This window comes from Chiloscyllium plagiosum, unplaced genomic scaffold (genome assembly GCF_037043375.1).
Source record: "Chiloscyllium plagiosum isolate Xiang-an unplaced genomic scaffold, Cpla_swu_hap1 HiC_scaffold_18, whole genome shotgun sequence".
Classification (NCBI taxonomy): Eukaryota; Metazoa; Chordata; class Chondrichthyes; order Orectolobiformes; family Hemiscylliidae; genus Chiloscyllium; species Chiloscyllium plagiosum.
Genome location: NW_028270156.1, coordinates 50,269,028 through 50,286,786, shown reverse-complemented (window position 1 = coordinate 50,286,786; position 17,759 = coordinate 50,269,028). Strand labels below are relative to the sequence as shown.

The 17,759-nt window shown below is 41.6% G+C and overlaps 1 protein-coding gene across 3 annotated transcripts in view; it reads left to right on the top strand.

The window, feature by feature from the left end:
- The window catches only part of eps8l2 (EPS8 signaling adaptor L2), a 178,622-nt gene that overhangs the window by 107,330 nt on the left and 53,533 nt on the right, over window positions 1–17,759 (top strand). For all 3 annotated transcript variants that reach the window (XM_087996608.1, XM_087996610.1, XM_087996609.1), the window contains exon 4: window positions 16,977–17,041. In XM_087996608.1, coding sequence (XP_087852734.1) covers window positions 16,977–17,041 — 65 coding nt within the window. The remainder of the gene's footprint in view (window positions 1–16,976; window positions 17,042–17,759) is intronic.

Genomic DNA, 17,759 nt, shown 5'->3' with positions numbered 1-17,759 from the left:
CCCACTCAGCAAATTTCCCAAGGGGAATCCACGGGGAAGGTATCAAACTGAAAAGATCACTCGTAATTTTGGAGAGCAATGTGAGTTGTGTGGAAATTTACATAGCTGTCAGAGCTCGAACAGCTCAAATTAGCAAGACTACAACAGGAGGTTATTGTTGTCTGAAACTGAGACAATCTATTTGGAGAAACCAGCAAGGTTCAGGTACACTCTTTGGAAGGAAGTGTGGCTTAAATGGCCTGTCCCTGAACTTGTGTTGCCTCCTCCAGATAGGAAGGGGGATACAGCAGGAGGAGCAGAGAGGGAGGATATCAGCCTCATTTAAAAATGAAAAGGGGGAGAAGGAGGAAACCAGAAATTAACAGCCCATTTCTCTGCTGAATGTGGACTATAGAAGTCCATCGAAGATCAATGTCAGGACTGCATCAGAGTTAATAATCTATCTGGCCAAACCTGCATTCTTCCTGGCAGGGAGTCTCAGAAAAATGTGGGTTGTTCATATTATGATTGTCTATTTGTGGGACAGGGTGGATGGGCAACTGTTTATCAGCCTGGATTTGGAGAAAACAAGAATAATCCACGTATTGGATGAACCCTCCAAGATTTCAGAAGGGAATGGCAAATGGATCCAGCAGACATTTTCAATCAATAGGTAGGAATTGGAAAGCTTTCTGATAAAATCTGGAATGAGGCAAGGCTGCCCTCTCTCCTCTGCCCTGTTTATGTGCTGTCTCAAACCTTTTCTGCCAAGCCCATCAGGCTGGATGTGTGCATAAATGGGGTGAGAAACGCAGGCACTCAGCTCGTAGCCTCTGTGTACACAGTCAGTATCATATGTCATCTGCTTGGATCTGGGTCGGTCCATAGACTGACCATCTGTGACCAGTCTGAATGAGCTTCAGGACTCAAGGTCAAACATGGTAAAAGTGAGACCATGTTCTTTGGGAGCGGAATCATTGTTACTTTGCCCCCTTCACCTATCAGTGCAGGTCAGCTGAAGGTGTTGGGAGGTGCTTCAGAAGAGCAGAGACATGTGCTAAAAACTGGACTGAGCCAGTAGCAACTGAATGACAAAAGGTAGGCAAGGGAGAGTGATAGTCCGCCACCATTGAGGATAATAACCTGGGTCATGTGGTAAAAGGCACTTGATCTTGCTGTGCCTGCACAGTTCTGGCCAATGCCTTACTCTTGCAACCAGGCAGTCACCTAAACCATCTTTTGCTTTATCTGGAGGTTGAAGATAGACCTTATCCACAGCGCCATCATAAGCAAACTTTTAGATAAAAGGTAGAGTAAATATACTCAACTTCACCCTTATCCTCCTGGCCATCTTTGTAAGCAGCTGCATCGAATTATGTCTGGATCTTTGGTATACAAACACAAGTATTATCCTTAATGTTGCAAAGGGTGGGCCTGGGCATGTTATATTACATGCTTAGTGTAGTTATACCATGATGTACCATCTGCCCCTTGTGGAAAAGCCTACACAGATGAAATACATTTGACCACCGGTTCATCAAACACTGATCCACACATAATGAGACTGTGAAGAAAAAGGAGGTGGTCAGTTCTTCTGTACACTGTTAAAGCCTCATCACCAGAACTTACAGCAAGCACCAAGATGTAGCACCAAGATGTGGTGATAACAGCCCTCTGTATCAGTTTCTTTTGAGAAACCCAATTGCGCTGAGGTGCCAGTGATGGGAAAGGGTCCAATGCCCACCTCTTTTGTGAGGAAAGCCTGGTGGCAGATACAGTCGATTTCATAAAGGTATATCCTGAAAAGCCCTGTACTGACAAATGCACACTGAGACAAGCTGTGAAGGTAGCTAAAGGACAGTCAGTTTCATTAAATGCTTCTTGCTCTTCCTGAAAACAAACTATCTTATACAGATCTATCCTTAATGTTAAAGCCCTTACCTCTGAACCACATTGCATCCCACTACAAGATTCAAATCTAACTCTAAATTAACACCCCTGCAGAATGGATATTCATTGCTTAGTGCTCTTAATGTTCATAATAAAAAGGTATTTACATGAGAAACACTTTTGTAAAAAAAAAATGTAATTTTTCCAATAAATAACCACCTGGCTGTTTTGAATCTAACTAATCCAAAAATCATTTCTCAACTTTAATTACTACTTCTGCTTGCATATCAGCTTGCCTGATCACAGTGCTCACTCACTATTCCCTCCCTCACCCCTTCCCTTCCCTGACTCCAGATGTAATTTTATTGTTTCTTCTCTACTTCTTTCTCCTAAACATTTCCTGTTTCATTTGCTCACTTCCTCCAGCTCACAATACCCTACTGCTGGTTCCATCTCCTCCTGCCTTCCTGTATAGTTCAATTAAGTCATCTCTGGCTCTTCTAAACTCCAGAGGATACGGGCATAACCTGTCCAGCCTTTCCTCATAAGGCAATCCACTCATCTCAGCTGTTCACAGGATGGGAGAATTGAGCAAGATCAGGACAGAGGGTGAGTGGGTTGTGTCAGGGGAACTGTGTGCTTAACAAATAGACTGAACTTGAATAATTCCAACATACAATTTTGACATATGCGCATGTGCTAAAACAAAAATGGAGGTCGGACTTTTTGAGATCTTCACAAACCATGCCAAAGCAAATATGTGCCGTTGGAAACACTTTTTAAATGGTGCTGCACGTGGAGGAGGCAGTATTGAAGAGCAGCACTGCGAGTAGGACTAGAAATGCTGAATTGTCAGTCACCATATTTCAGATGACACATTAAACAGATACACATCAATCTGTTCAAGAAAATAGAGTCATAGAAATGTACAGTAAAGAAACAGACCATTCAGTACAACTTGGCAGAGGTGGGTACTGCAGATGCTGGAGATTACTGACAAAATTAGAGTGGTGCTGGAAAAGCACAGCAGGTCAGGCAGCATCCAAGGAGCAGGGAAATTGATGTTTTGGGCAAAAGCCCTTCATCAGCAATAAGGCTGGGAGCCTCGGGGGTGGAGAGATAAATCTCTCCCGAGGGTCTCAGCCTTATTCCTGATGAAGGGCTTTTGCTCGAAATGTCGATATTCCTGCTCCTTGCTTTCCAGCACCACTCTAATCATTCAGTACAACTCGTCTATGCCGACCAGATATCCCAACCTAATCTAGTCCCACTTGCCAGCATGTGGCCCATATCCCTCTTGAATCCTTCCTATTCATGTACCCATCCACAGCTTTTTAAATGTTGTTGTTGTACCAGCCTGCACCACTTCCTCTGGCAGCTCATTCCATACACGCATCACCGTCTATGTGAAATAATTTCCCCTTAGATCCCTTTTGAATTTTTCTCCTCTCAACCTAAACCTATGCCCTCTAGTTCTGGACTCCTCCCACCCCAGGGAAAAGACCTTGTCTATTTACCCTATCCATGCCCCTCATGATTCTATAAGGTCACCCATCGGCCTCCGACGCTCCAGGGAAAACAGCCCCAGCTTATTCAGCCTCTCTCTATAGTTCAGATCCTCCAACTCTGGCAACATTCTTGTATATCTTTTTTGAACCCTTTCAAGTTTCACAACTTCCTTCCAATAGGAGGGAACTATAATTGCACACAATATTCCAAAAGTGGCCTAACCAATGTCCTTATAGCCACAACATGACATCCCAAATCCTATACTCAATCCTCTGACCAATAAAGGAAAGCTACCAGACTTCACTATCCTATCTACTGCGACTCTACTTTCAAGGAATGATGAGCCTGCACTCCAACACTCCCCAGGATGTTAAGTATATAAGCCCTGCCCTGATTTGCATTTCCAAAATCCAGCACCTCTCATTTATCTAAATTAAACTCTATCTGCCACTTCTCAGCCCATTGGCCCATCTGATCAAGATCCCATTGTACTCTGAGGTAACCTCCTTCGCTGTCCACTACACCTCCAATATTGATGTCATCAGCAAACTTACTAACTATTACCACCTATGTTCATATTCAAATCATTTTATCTAAATGGCAAAACACAGTGGACTAAACACCGATCCTTGTGGCACATCACTGGTCACAGGCCTCCAGCCTGAAAAGCAACCCTCCACCACCACCATCTTATGTTTTCTACTTTCGAGCCAGTTCTGTATCCAAATGGCTAATTCTCCCCGTATTCCATGAGATCTAACCTTGCTAACCAGACTACCATGAGGAACCTTGTCGAACGTCTTACTGAAGTCCATATAGATCACGTCTACCACTCTGCCCTCAACAAGCTTCCTCGTTACTTCCTCAAAAAAACTCAATCAGACATGATTTCCCATGCACGAAGCCATGCTGACTATCCCTAATCAGTCCTTGCCTTTCCAAATATATGTACATCCTGTCCCTCAGGATTCCCTCCAACAACTTGCCCATCACCGATGTCAGGCTGACCAGTCTATAGTTCCCTGGCTTGTCCTTACCACCTTTTTTAAACAGTGGCACCACGTTAGCCAACCTCCAGACTTCCGGGACCTCATCTGTGACTATCGATGATACAAATACCTCAGCAAGGGGCCCAGTAATCACTTCCCTAGCTTCCCACAGAGTTCTAGGGTACAACTGATCAGATCTTGGGGATGTATTCACTTTTGTGTGTTTCAAGACATCCAACACCTCATCCTCTGTAATATGGACATTTTGCAAGATGTCACCATCTATGTCCCCACATTCTATATCTTGCATGTCCTTCTCCATAGTAAACACTAACGCAAAATAATCGTTTATTATCTCCTGCAGCTCCACACAAAGGATGCCTTGCTGATCTTTGAGGGGCCCTATTCTCTCCCTAGTTACCCTTTTGTCCTTAAGAAGAATCCAAAGGGTTTTTAGAAATACATTAATTCTATTTGCCAAAGCTATCTCATGTCCCCTTTTTGCCCTCCTGATTTCCCTCTTAAGTATACTCCTTCTGCCTTTATACTTTTCTAAGGATTCACTCAATCTATCCTGTCTATACCTTACATATGCTTCCTTCTTTTTGTTGACCAAAACCTCAATTTCTGTCATTATCCACCATGCCCTGAGTTCATCTGCCTTCCCTGTTAAACCTCTTGCATTGAAATAAATGCAGTGTAACATATTAGTCCTACCTTGTTCTCTGCCTCAGATTGATCTCTTTCCTCACTAACTCCCTGGGTCCAAGCACAGAGACACACACAGAGACACACACACAGTTTAAATTCTCCCGAGCAGCTCTACCAAATCTCCCTGCCAGTATATCAGTCCCCTTCCAATTCAGGTGCAATCCGTCCTTCATGTACAGGTCACTATCACACTCCCTAACTCTTGTAAAATCCTCGTTGCCTGTAACTGTCATTCCAATGGATAGGATTCACAACCAAAGACACTTCCTGCAGACATAATCATCAGTAACTAAGGATTCCATGGTTATATTCAGAAGAGTAAGAGAATTATCCTGGTACTCTGAAAAGTATGCATTCTCAACCAACAATTAGGATTAAGTATTTATTGCACACAGCTATTACTGGGACATTGCTGTGTACAGAACTATCATGTTTGTCCACACAAATTTGGTCACTGCTCAGTTGGGAGTTCTCTGCACCTGCTTACTGTACTTTGGTGGGGAGCTGTTGGGAAATCCTATTTGAGTGAAGAGTATTGATGTCAGTGATGGGTGGGTACTGTAAAATGAAGAGTGGCTTGCTGCATTACTCATGAATGGATTTTGACAGCTGGTTGCGGTGAGAGCTGGCCCCACATGTAATGGCGGATGAAGGCAGTGGCAATGCTGAGTAAATGTCGAAGGAGGAGGCATCCAGAGGACAAGGTGAACACAGCTCCACCCCAGTCCATGGTCTCCCAGTGAGCGAGGATGGTGTTTCAGTCTTGATGATCCCAGCTGCAAACTCCCAGCTGAGTTAAGGCTCCAGATCCATGCCTAGGCCCGAGTGCCTGATGGCAGAGGCAGCAGCGGACACGGGTTTGGTCCCAGCAGAGGACCCTCCGTCACTGGGCAGCGGCTGCATTGGCGAGGTTAGCCCAGCGTGCACTCATGGCGGCGTTGGTGGAGGTGAGATGGTGCCGCAAAGTGGCAACTCTTTGGTCTAGCCGTTGCGGAATAGACTTGAGGCTTGGGGTAGGGGAGCACCAATTCAGGCCCATGACTGAGCTTAAAAGACTATGAGATGAACTTAATTGTTTTATTTTCTGTGTTTTAAGGTAGCACCAGAGCGTGGTGACGCTAAACCACATTTTTCACTGTTAGTAATACATACACATGATAAATAAATCAAATCTCTCCATAGAGGTGGAAGGTTCAGTGCTCCACTCTGGATCTTGAGCATAACAATCAAGCCTGCTAATCTACCACAAAAAAAAACGGAAAGGACTGAGAATGCTGGCAATGAGAATGAAAAACAAACTGGGAAAACACAGCTGGTCTGGTGGCATGGTGGCTCAGTGGTTAGCACTGCTGCTTGACAGCACCAGGGACCCGAGTTTGATTCCAGCCTTGGACCACTGTCTGTGTGGAGTTTGCAAATTCTCCCCGTGTCTGCATGGGTTTCCTCCCACAATTTAAAGATGTGCAGGTCAGGTGAATTGGCCATACTGTCGGGAATCTAAACATCCGTGAAGAGGAAGTAGAGTTAACGTTTCGGGTCCAGTGACCCTCCTTTTGATGCTTGAATTCAGTACTGAAGGAGTGCTGTACTGTCTGTCGTGCTGTCCTTCAGATAAGATGTAAAATCAAGGCCTCTCAGGTAGATATAAAAAATTTCCTCTATCCTAAAAATGAGCAGGGGAGTTACTGTTGATGTCCTGGCTAATATTTACCCCTCAATCAACATCTGCTCGTTATTAACTGCAGTTTCAAAGAATTTGCTATGTGCAAATTAACAACAGAATTATTTACTGTTTCATAGGATGTAGGTGTTGCTGGAAAGGCCAGTCTTCATTGCCCTCCCCAGTTGCCTTTATAATGAGTGAATTGCTAGACCATTGCAGAGGGCAGTTAAGTTGCCAATATTTCAACAGTGACTGGTCTTGAAAACAAATGAATGAATTGGCTGCAAACTGTTTTGGGATGCCTTAAGGATGTTGAAAGCTATTTCATAAATGCACACACTTTTGTGGAACCTCTATTATCCTGCAATTTGGTTCTGAAGTCATTCATGGTCCAGTTTTAAAACCAGATGCTTCTTTGAATTGATGCAGAGCTTTCGGTTGTGAGATGAATTTACAACTCCGGTGGGTAACATCAATAAAGTTGGAGGTGAGAGAAAATGGAACCAGTGAGGTGGGTTTTAAGGATAATAAGAAGCCAAGGAGACAGGTGGCATCGATAGGAGAAGCACCTGGGAACAATGTATTGTTTAACTTATCCCTCTGGTCTCATCTACATTGGGGAGATGAGATGCCAACTCGCAGAATGTTTCAGAGAAAATCTCTGGGGCACACACACCAAACAATCCCACCACTCCGTAGCTAACCACTTCAACTCCCCCTCCACTCTGCAAAGGGCATGCAAGTCCTGGACCGCCTCCGCTGCCAAATCCAAGCCACCCGACACCTCGAGGAAGAATGCCTCATTTTTCACCTTGGGACCCTGCAATCACATGGCATCAACGTTGATTTCACCAGCTTCCTCATCTCCCTTCCCCCCCCCCCCCCCCCCCACACCTCACCTCATCCCAGATTCAACCCTCCAACTAAGCATTGCCCTCTCGGACTCTCCACCCTCCACTCTGCTCTATCACCATCACCCCCCACTATCACCTTTTGTAGCTACCTTTTCCCCCCCCCCCAGCCCATTTCCCCCTCCTATTTATCTCTCAGCCCCTTTCTCACCCCTACTTTCCTGATGAAGGGCTTATGCCCGAAACGTTGGTGCTGCCTGTCCTGCTCCTCGAACTGTCTGACCTACTGTGCTTTTCCAGTGTCACACTTTTTGACTTACATTATCCTGTGTCTGAGTCTATTACAATAGAAGCCGTCAAATAAAAAACTTGTATAAATGGAGTATCTTTCACAACATGGAGATGCCACAAAGTATTTCTTAGCCAGTGGTATAGCTGGAAGTCTAGTTGCTATTCTGAGGGATTATGGTGACCAATAAAGAGCCCAGTGAGTACCACATGGAGCAATCAGTAAATGGTAGATAATCTCGTTTCATGGATGTTGGTTGATGCTGAAATGTTGGCTAGGGAACTGGGAGAGCTTCACCCTGTCCCAGCATAATGAGATAATAGAGCTCACATGGTTCTCTATTGTATAGAGATTGTTGTGAATACCATTAAGCCCTGTTAAAACAAACATGGAGAGTATGACAAACACAACTATGTGACTATCAAGTTGAGTCTATTCAGCATCCTCAATATACTTAAACCATTGCCAAATTCAACTTGAATCAATTTTCCAACTATTTCAGATACGGGAGGGGATAAACATTATTGCATTGATTAACTTGCTTTGCTCCTAACAACTTAAATTGGTGTTAAATTAATCTTAACTTGCAAGCTGTCAAGTGGTTATTGGTGTCTACACACGGAAATGCATCCTTTGTTATGACTTTATAAACTTCAATGAATTTCTTGGGTATTCTTTCTGGGCTCAGACAACTTTATACAGAGATAGTAGAATTTCTATTGAAACATTATATGCAAATGTATTTTTGTGAACCAGGTATATACCACACATGGTTTTCAATATAACCAACGTGAATAATATTAGTATAGATTTGCAAACATTTGGGATAGACAGCCAGTTTTTGTAATGTTTGTGTGAATCTTCCGACTGAGCGAGTTACTGTGCAGGCTTGTTGCACTTGTTAGTAAGGGAAGTTGCTGAAATGTTCACATCAGTAGATGTGGTACTTTAATTTGTCCCAACTTCAACACAACGTCATCTACTTTCTGCGACTTTATAAGTATGTATGTTTCAGATCACATCTTTTTTAATACTTTACTTCTCCTGTGGCTATTATTTCTTTTTTTAGAATCCCTACAGTGTGGAAACAGACCCTTCGGCCCAACAAGTCCACACCAACCCTCCAAGGAGTAACCCACCCAGACTCATTCCCCCTACCTTTATATTTATCCCTGACTAATACACCTAACTTACACATCCCTGTACACAATGGGCAATTTAGCATGGGCAATTCACCAAATGAGCATATCTTTGGATTGTGGGAGGGAACTGGAGCACCCGGAGGAAGCACAGACTCATGGAGAATGTTCAAACTCCAAACAGACAGTCGCCTGAGGCTGGAATCAAACTGGGTCCCTGGCGCTGTGAGGCAGCAGTGCTAACCTTTGAGCCACCCCAACATTTGACATCAAATATGCAACTATAGAGTTTAAAAATTACAAAGGACAGGTAACATTTTTAAGTAGTCAAAAATAATTATTTTATGTATTGACAAGTGCAGTGGTAACAATTCCCCTGCCAACAGTTAGGTTACTGTATGCAGAGATAGTCATCATTCTATAGCTTTGTTGCTAAAAAGCTGTCAGCATTGAATTGGTTTTCATCAGTTTTGGCAACTGACCACATTTGGCACATGGGGTAGTATTGATGCATTTGTTTTACTTCTGGTTTGTTGAATCGTATTAATGTTTAGCTAAACGTCATTTACCTGCTAATTATATAAATTAGCTACAAATAGATCTCAGAACTGGGTCAGGAGAGGAGGTTTTGATGGGATAACAAGATTGTTCACTTTTTCAGTATGAAGTGATTGCCTATCTACAGTATACATCACAAGCTTAAAGTCTTCACTGTGGTATAAGGAAATGGTTCCCTTCAGAGAACCCAATTATACTGACATGTGTAAAAGAATCAGTGTTGAATGATGCTGGCCTTCCAATGCTGACCTTTCCTGACTCGTGCGTCTCCTAATTGGCATCTGGGTCAGATTCTGATTTCAGATGAGGGTCCTTCCTAAAAATCTACTCCCATGCCTTCCATCAGTAGGTGCTCCAGTGCAAAGAGAGATCAAAGGTAATAGCATGGATTTAGATCTTTTGCATGTTTTTCTTTATGTGGACAGAACACACCTGGGCAATTTTACACATTATTGGATAAATTCCAATGTTATAGATGCACTGGAATAACTTGGTAATTCTGAAACAATTTTTATTAGTTCTTTTGCCAGAATGTTGTCGGACTCGTAGTATTTGTAGTATCCGATACCTTCAGCCATTTTTGATATCACACAGTAAATCAAATTGGTTGAAGACTGACATCTGTCAAGCTGGGGACCTCGAGATGATCAAGATGGACACTCAGCACTTCTAGTTGAAGGTGTTTGTAAATACTTAACCTTGTCTTTTGCACCGATGTGTTGGACTCCCCCTGTCATTAATCTAGATCTATTGCGTTAAGCAGGGTGATATGCCACACAAAAGGGTGGATAGTATGCTCAATGTAATGGTGGGACCTTCCATTGCAACCAGTAAGTTGGTTCACCAAGCTTAAAACCAAACATATAATTTGGCATTTGGGGACCTGAATACTAAGTAGTGTAAATGAATGAAAAATATTTTATCCTTTCTGTTGATCAAATATTAAATATGTAATCCAGTGGGTGCTTTAAAATGGCTGTTGGTCAGTGAAGGAACTACAGAAATGGTCAGTGTATATATCAGAAGGCTGTGGGATTGGTGAGAAAGGAAGGAGCATCTTTTGGTTTTGCATGGTTATTGAGGAAGCCACATATTCAGGTCCTTACTGAGGTTGTAAGGCCAGCAGCAACTGAATCTATAGTCCAGTTTTAGGCATAGCATTTTGCCCTGTTGTCCAATCCTATGATTAGGATATGCTCTCTTAACTATATCACATTACTCTGTATATTGCACAGTCAGCCCAGAGCTTTTCTGAGATTTCCTTGGCTTTTTATCAACATTGCCAAGGTTCCAGTTTACAAGCACGAGGAGACTTTTCTAAGTTCTCTCTCACCATTTCACCACCTGCATTTGATTTTAATCCCCTGCGTCAATTAATTGCTTCCTGTATTTAGATGTCTTTTGCAGTGAAGTCTATTTTATAATTCCCTGCTGGAAAGCAATGAGAGCCTGACCTTTCTCTTTGCATATTTGGGTCAAATTTCAGGTGTGACTGTGGATAGTAAACACAGCTGTGTAACCCAGGCATAGTGTGGGCTGAGCAAAAGCTTTTAATTGACAATAGTCAAGACGAGAGTGGTGCTGGAAAAGCACAGCAGGTCAGGCAGCATCCAAGGAGCAGGAAAATCGATGGTTCGGGCAAAAGCCCTTCATCAGGATTCCTGATGAAGGTATTTTGCTCGAAACGTCGATTTTCTTGCGGCTTGGATGTTGCCTGACCTGCTGTGCTTTTCCAGCACCACTCTCGTCTTGACTCTGATCGCCAGCATTTGCAGTCCTCACTTTTGCCTAATAATTGACAATAGCCTTGTGGGGTTTGTGTAGCAGGATAGCAGCACTCACTTTTTCAAACTCTCATGTTTTAGAATCAGAGGTTTAATTCATTGGAATTATAGCTCTATCATCCCCAAACTTCCTCATTCTTTTGAACTCATACTTATATGAAAAAATTATGTAGATTAGAAAACTAAATCCATGTTTAATGTGATGTGTTTTCATTCACTTATACAAGGAGTACATGCTGTTTAAGTCAAAATGTCTGAGTTTGGTGAATTGACTATAAGATGGCAAAGCCACACTATGGAGCCATCCATAGCTACTATTGGAGAACAGCAGCCGGAAGGACTGTTAAGTGGGTACAAGAGTAACATGTGACTTATCTTTCCGGTTTCCATTTCTTGAGCTTGGCTGTCTCAGGTACTGAAGCCCAGGTATTTGAATTACCAGATAGACAGTGACTGAATGTATCCTGAAAAATGTGCATTGGCACCCCTCCATCAACTCAATGTACTGACTGTGTGCCAATTGCCCATTATCAGGATTCCTCCAAAAAGCCTGATGCGGATGAAGGGCTCCTGTCTGAAATGTTGATTTTCCTGCTCCTCGGATGCTGCCTGACCTGCTATGCTTTTCTGGCAACACACTCTCAACTGCTCCAAAAAGCCCCCAACTCCAAGTCGGAGATTTTCAAGGCTTCTGGCTCAATTATCTCAGTTACCGTCTCACCTGCCACTTTACAACATCTCACTTATCTTCTTTCAGTAGTTATTAGCATGGATTTAGGATCTTTTAAGTATATTTTACTTACCAGAATACAGCAGCAATTGCTGTAACAAGCTGAGTGTCTTGGACTCATTGAAATTGGAGTTGCAGGTAGACAGGATAGTAGGAGGTATTTGGCATGCTTGCCTTCATTGGTCAGTGCATTGAATATTGGAGTTGGGATGTCATGCTGCAGCTGTACAGGATATTAGTAAGGTGTTTTGGAATACTCAATTCAATTCTGGTATCACTCCTATAGAAAAGGTGTCGTTAAACTTGAAAGGGTTCAGAAAACTTTTACAAGGATGTTGCTAGGGTTGGAGGGGTGGAGCTTTGGGGCGAGGCTGAATAGACTGGGGCTATTTTCCCTGGAATGTCTGAGGTTGTGAGGTGATGTTACAGAAGTTTATAAATGTGCTTTGTCTGAAGGCTCACTGAAGATTTTACCTAGTATGGTGACAAAACGTCTGAAAATAAACCTTCAAGCTCAGCGAGCAAACCTACATCCAGACGTTTATAAAATAATGAGGGGCATGGATAGGGAAAATAGCGAAGGTCATTTTACCAAGGGTGGGGAGAATCCAAAACTAGAGGACATAAGTTTAAGGTGAAGTGGGAAAGATTTAAAAGGGACCGAAGGAGCAACGTTTTCACACACACGGTGGTGTGTGTATGGGATGAGGTGGTGGAGGTGGGTACAATTACAACATTTAAAAGGCATCTGGATGGGTACATGAATAGGAAAGGTTTAGAAGGATATGGGCCAAATGCTGGCAAATGGGACTAGATTGGTTTAGGATATCTGGTCAGCAGGGATGAGTTGTACCAAAGGGTCTGTTACTGTGCTGCATAACTCTATGACTCCAATACTGATCCTTTGCTAAGTGGATTTCTGGCCACTTTCCTCTCGTATTTGTTCCTCAAGTCTGGCTGTAAAAATCACTGAGGTAAGTAGGTGGTCTTTAATAGGATTATTGTCTGTCAGATTAGTTTGATGATAATTTGAAAGTTTTAGTCCAAGATGTGATAAAATCTGAGCTACACAAACCATCACCAGTTTCATTAAGCATCCTTAGATGAGGTGAGGTGGAAGAAGTGGAAATGGCCCTCGCCACCTCTTTGTGTGAAGGACAAAGTTTCTTTGTTTATTTGACTTCCCATGGTTTTTCATTGTAAACAGGCTCTTCACTGGATATTTGTGTCTTTATCTTGGTAGGGCTGATAATTTGCAACCATTTTGGCTGTAAGAGTATTGTCATGCACTTCAAAAAAAAGTGACGTAAAATTAAAAGATGCTGAAAACAGTCTATAAAATTCCCTGAAGTGACTATTTGTTATGGCATGGTGCAATATCTCTTCATAAATCAAAATATTGTTGCCTACATGCTTCGATACTGATTCTTATATAATTTGTTCTTGGATCACAAATCTATTACTATAGTAAAGATCTCCTAAACTTGTGCTGTAAACCATTATAAACAATATGTACTGCATCTGTATACACAGATGCATTCATTTGACAGCTTAGATAACTGTTTTAATAAGAATTACTCTTGAGTTATGCCAACTAAATTCCAAACTTATTTCATATCCGATATTCTTTACTTAAGGGGAAAACTCAGTCCGCTACCTGGTGGGCATATTCTCAGCACATGATTTGCCATAATGTCATCCCATTCTAGTTAAAAATCTCACAACACCAGGTTATAGTCCAACAGGTTTAATTGGAAGCACACTAGCTTTCGGAGCGCCACTCCTTCATCAGTCGGTGATGTACACCCCAGTCCAACACCGGCATCTCCAAATCACAATCCCATTATAGAATTGGCATTCATTGTTAAAAAGAAAAGCAACAATGATAACTGTACTTAATGAAGGAGAAAGATTAATTTCTGTAATATAAAGGCAACTAGATCAGATGAACAATCAGAAAATTGGCAAACAATGCCGTGCACAAATAATCGGAACAAAGGGAACAACAAACAAGTGAAGTACAGAATAAACATAGTCCTACAAAAAGTAATAGAGCCCAACAAAAATATAATTCCTTTTGAGCTGAGAAACCAGAATTAAAATGAGACTTCACAGAAAGGTTCAGGACAAATACGTATCAATAATACAAAAGGTAATTTGTTTGTTTATTTCCACTTTTAAAAAGCTAGACTTGTAAACATTCATATTCAAAGCGATTGGTATGCTTATACGAGGAGGTCTAATAGTTAACATGCAGGTGCATTAAGCAATTAGAAGGCAAAATGATTTGTTGGTCTTTATTGCGAGAGGATTGGAATGGAGGAATACAAGAACAGAGAAGCCTTGCTACAGTTTTACAGGCTTTGGTGAAATCTCACCTTGCTCAGGACATTGGTCACCTGAACCCGAAACGTTAACTCTGATCTCTATCCACAGATGCTGCCAGATCTGCTGAGCTTTTCCAGCAATCTGTTTTTGTTTCTGATTTCCAGTATTTGCAGTTGTTTCATGTTTTACCTGATTCAAATGCATTAATGCAGATGCAAAGTTGCTATGTTAATTTGAGAGGTGAATGCCGTAACCAATTTATTTGAAATTTGTATCTTGTTGAGAAAAGACAAGAAGTATGAGAGCCATGACAAACTAGTAAAGAATGTTATTCAGTGAGATAATTAAAGTTAAAATTCTGTCAGTTTACACATTTACAGTGAGAGCGTTGATTCAAAAGGAGAACAAGATGCATAAGTGTTAAGAGCAGTAATTGAGCATATTGTACAGAAAAAAACTACAAAGATGTAGGAGACTAATGGTCAGATATTTGATACCATATTATTACTGAGAATATCTATCAAGGAGAAATTTTTCACTTGAGAATTGAACAAATGTTTATATGTTTAGATATACAGATGAGGAATATCTCTCACATCTGGGTCAGTGAATCTCATTGATTTATGCACTAAAGCAGTTTCGGAATTAACCAGATGTATATTACAAAAATTTTCAGTATGGTAGTTGCAAATACCAGAAACAAGATGGCAACTAATTGGAATGAAATTGAAATGTTAAAGGGGTGGGGTCAAGTAAGTAGGTAAATCCTGATGTAATTGTGGAAAAAGTGCTGAAAGAATTGGTAGAACTTTAAACTGGATGTGTGACGGGGTCCCATTGGCACATATCTGAGAATTTAGAGAAGAAATAAAAGTTCTAACAACAATCATTCTGAAGGGATGAAGGGTTCCCAATGGAACAGCTTTGCTAAAAGGCATGAAATATTTTATTGTAGATCTGTCTCAACGATACAAGCTCCTGATCTCAAATGTTCTGAAGGAAAGTCATATTGGATTCTATGTTAATGCTGTTTCTCTGCACAGATGCTGCCAAATTGTCTCCAGCACTTTGCGTTTGTTTTACATCTCTGGCGTTCCCGGTATTTTGTTTTTCTTAAGGGTTATGAAGTGTACTCCCTTCCTTTTGGTAGTGAGGACCAGGTGATTAAAAATTGAGAACCCCACCCCAAGATTGCTGTGTTCCCAGCCACCTCTATGCAGTTCCAGTCCTTGTAGGAACCTGGACATCAACTGGAAAATCCCAGTTGGTTTCTGAAAGTTGGCTTTTGGCTATTGACCACCTGTTGTGTCGGGCAAGTCACCCTGTGGCTATATCTTCCATATCCCTGTATCTTACCAGCTGGAAAATGGGAAGTTAGGAGACTGACATGGTTGCCGACAGTGTTACTTTTTATGCCCATTCACCTCCGTGCCTGCCCCCACATTCAGCCCTGTACCTAGTTCAGGAAGGAATCAGGAATCAGTTCCTGATGCAGGGCTTTTGCCCGAAATGTCGATTTTTCCTGCTCCTCAGATGCTGCCTGAACTGCTGTGCTTTTCAAGCACCACTCTAATCTAGAATCTGATTTCCAGCATCTGCAGTCCTTGTTTTTACCTAGACCCAATATTAGTCCATGTTGGATACAATGAGGAATGTGTGACCCACTTCTTGGAAAGTTTGATGTCACTAATCCCAATATATCTGTAGCAGGCTTAAATTTGTAACAGAGATGTGGAGATATATCTAAGTGTTACAGTGAAAGATATGTTTTCAAGTACAAGACATTGGTTAGGCCACTTTTGGAATATTGTGTGCAATTCTGGTCTCCCTTCTATAGGAAAGATGTTGTGAAACTTGAAAGAATTTAGGAAAGATTTACAAGGGTGTTGCTGGGGTTGGAGTATTTTGAGCTTTGGGAAAGGCTGAATAGGTTGAGGCTGTTTTCCCTGGAGCATCAGAGGGTGAGGGGTGACATAGAGGTTTATAAAATCATGAGGGGCATGGTTAGGGTAAATAGACAAGGTATTTTCCCGGGGTGGGGGAGTCCTGACTAGATGGCATAGGTTTAGGGTGAGAGGGCAAAGATTTAAAAGGGACCTAAGGGGCAACATTTTCACGCAGAGGGTAGTACGTGTATGGAATGAGCTGCCAGAGGAAGTGGTGGAGGCTGGTTAAACAACATTTAAAAGGCATCAGGATGGGTATATAAATAGGAAGGGTTTGGAGGGATATGGGTCAAGTGCTGGTAAATGGGACTAGATTAATGTAGGATAGCTGGTCGACATGGACAAGTTCGGCTGAAGAGTGTGTTGCCGTGCTGTTCATCTCTATGACGCTAATTGCTGTTTATGTTATGCCGTTTGTAACAAACCAGAGATTAGAGTCGCACATTTCATATGAACTGAAAACAGTGCATTCTATTCAGAATTGTATAATATGAAAGTCTCCTTCACTCTTGATACACCCTTTGCCTTGATAAGTATATAATGTCACCTTTTCCTGTCAAAAAATTGTGTCCAGCTTTATTGATTGATTGATTCTACCTATCTGTTACAGAGCAACGAAAGAAGTATTCCAATTCCAACATTATCATGCATGAGACTTCTCAGTACCATGTGGAGGTAATGCTATTAATGAGTTATTAGAATATAGAGGAGATTACCTTTTGGGTTGGTTAATGTGACTTTGGTTGGAGATTTTCAACTCTAGGCAGAAGGGTATTGTCACTGGACCAGTAATCCAAAACCCCAAGCAAAGGTTAGTGCATACGGGTTCAAATCCTACCCTGGTCATGGATAGTGAATTTGAATTAAATAAAAATAAATTTGGAATAATAGCTAGTTAAATGATGACCTTGCCAGTTGTTTGTAAATATGCATTTAATTTGGTAATGTCATTCAGGGAAGAAATTTTGCCACCTTTTGCTGTATGTCAAGAGTTAAATCAATGTGGTTGACTCTTAAATCCCTTTGGGCAATGAGGGATGGACAATAATAATGGCCGAGCCAGCAACTCCCTCATCCCATGAATGAATAACCAAACAAAAACTGTAAAAATGTTACAGTTCCGGGCTTTAAACAAATGCTTAATAACAAATCTTGTCAGTACTGAGAGTAAGCAATAATCCTTGACCCAGGAGAGCACTGCTAAATACTAAGGATTAAATCTCATCCCATCCCCTCAATTCTTGGCTGATAACTTGTACTTGGCAGAAAATAGATGAAGATTGTTAATGAAGAAATGCAGCATTAGTTTTACATAAATCCAATCTGTGATAGAATATCCAAAAAGTTATAGATGGAAGTATCTCTTTGCAATCACTTGAAAATGGAAAATTCT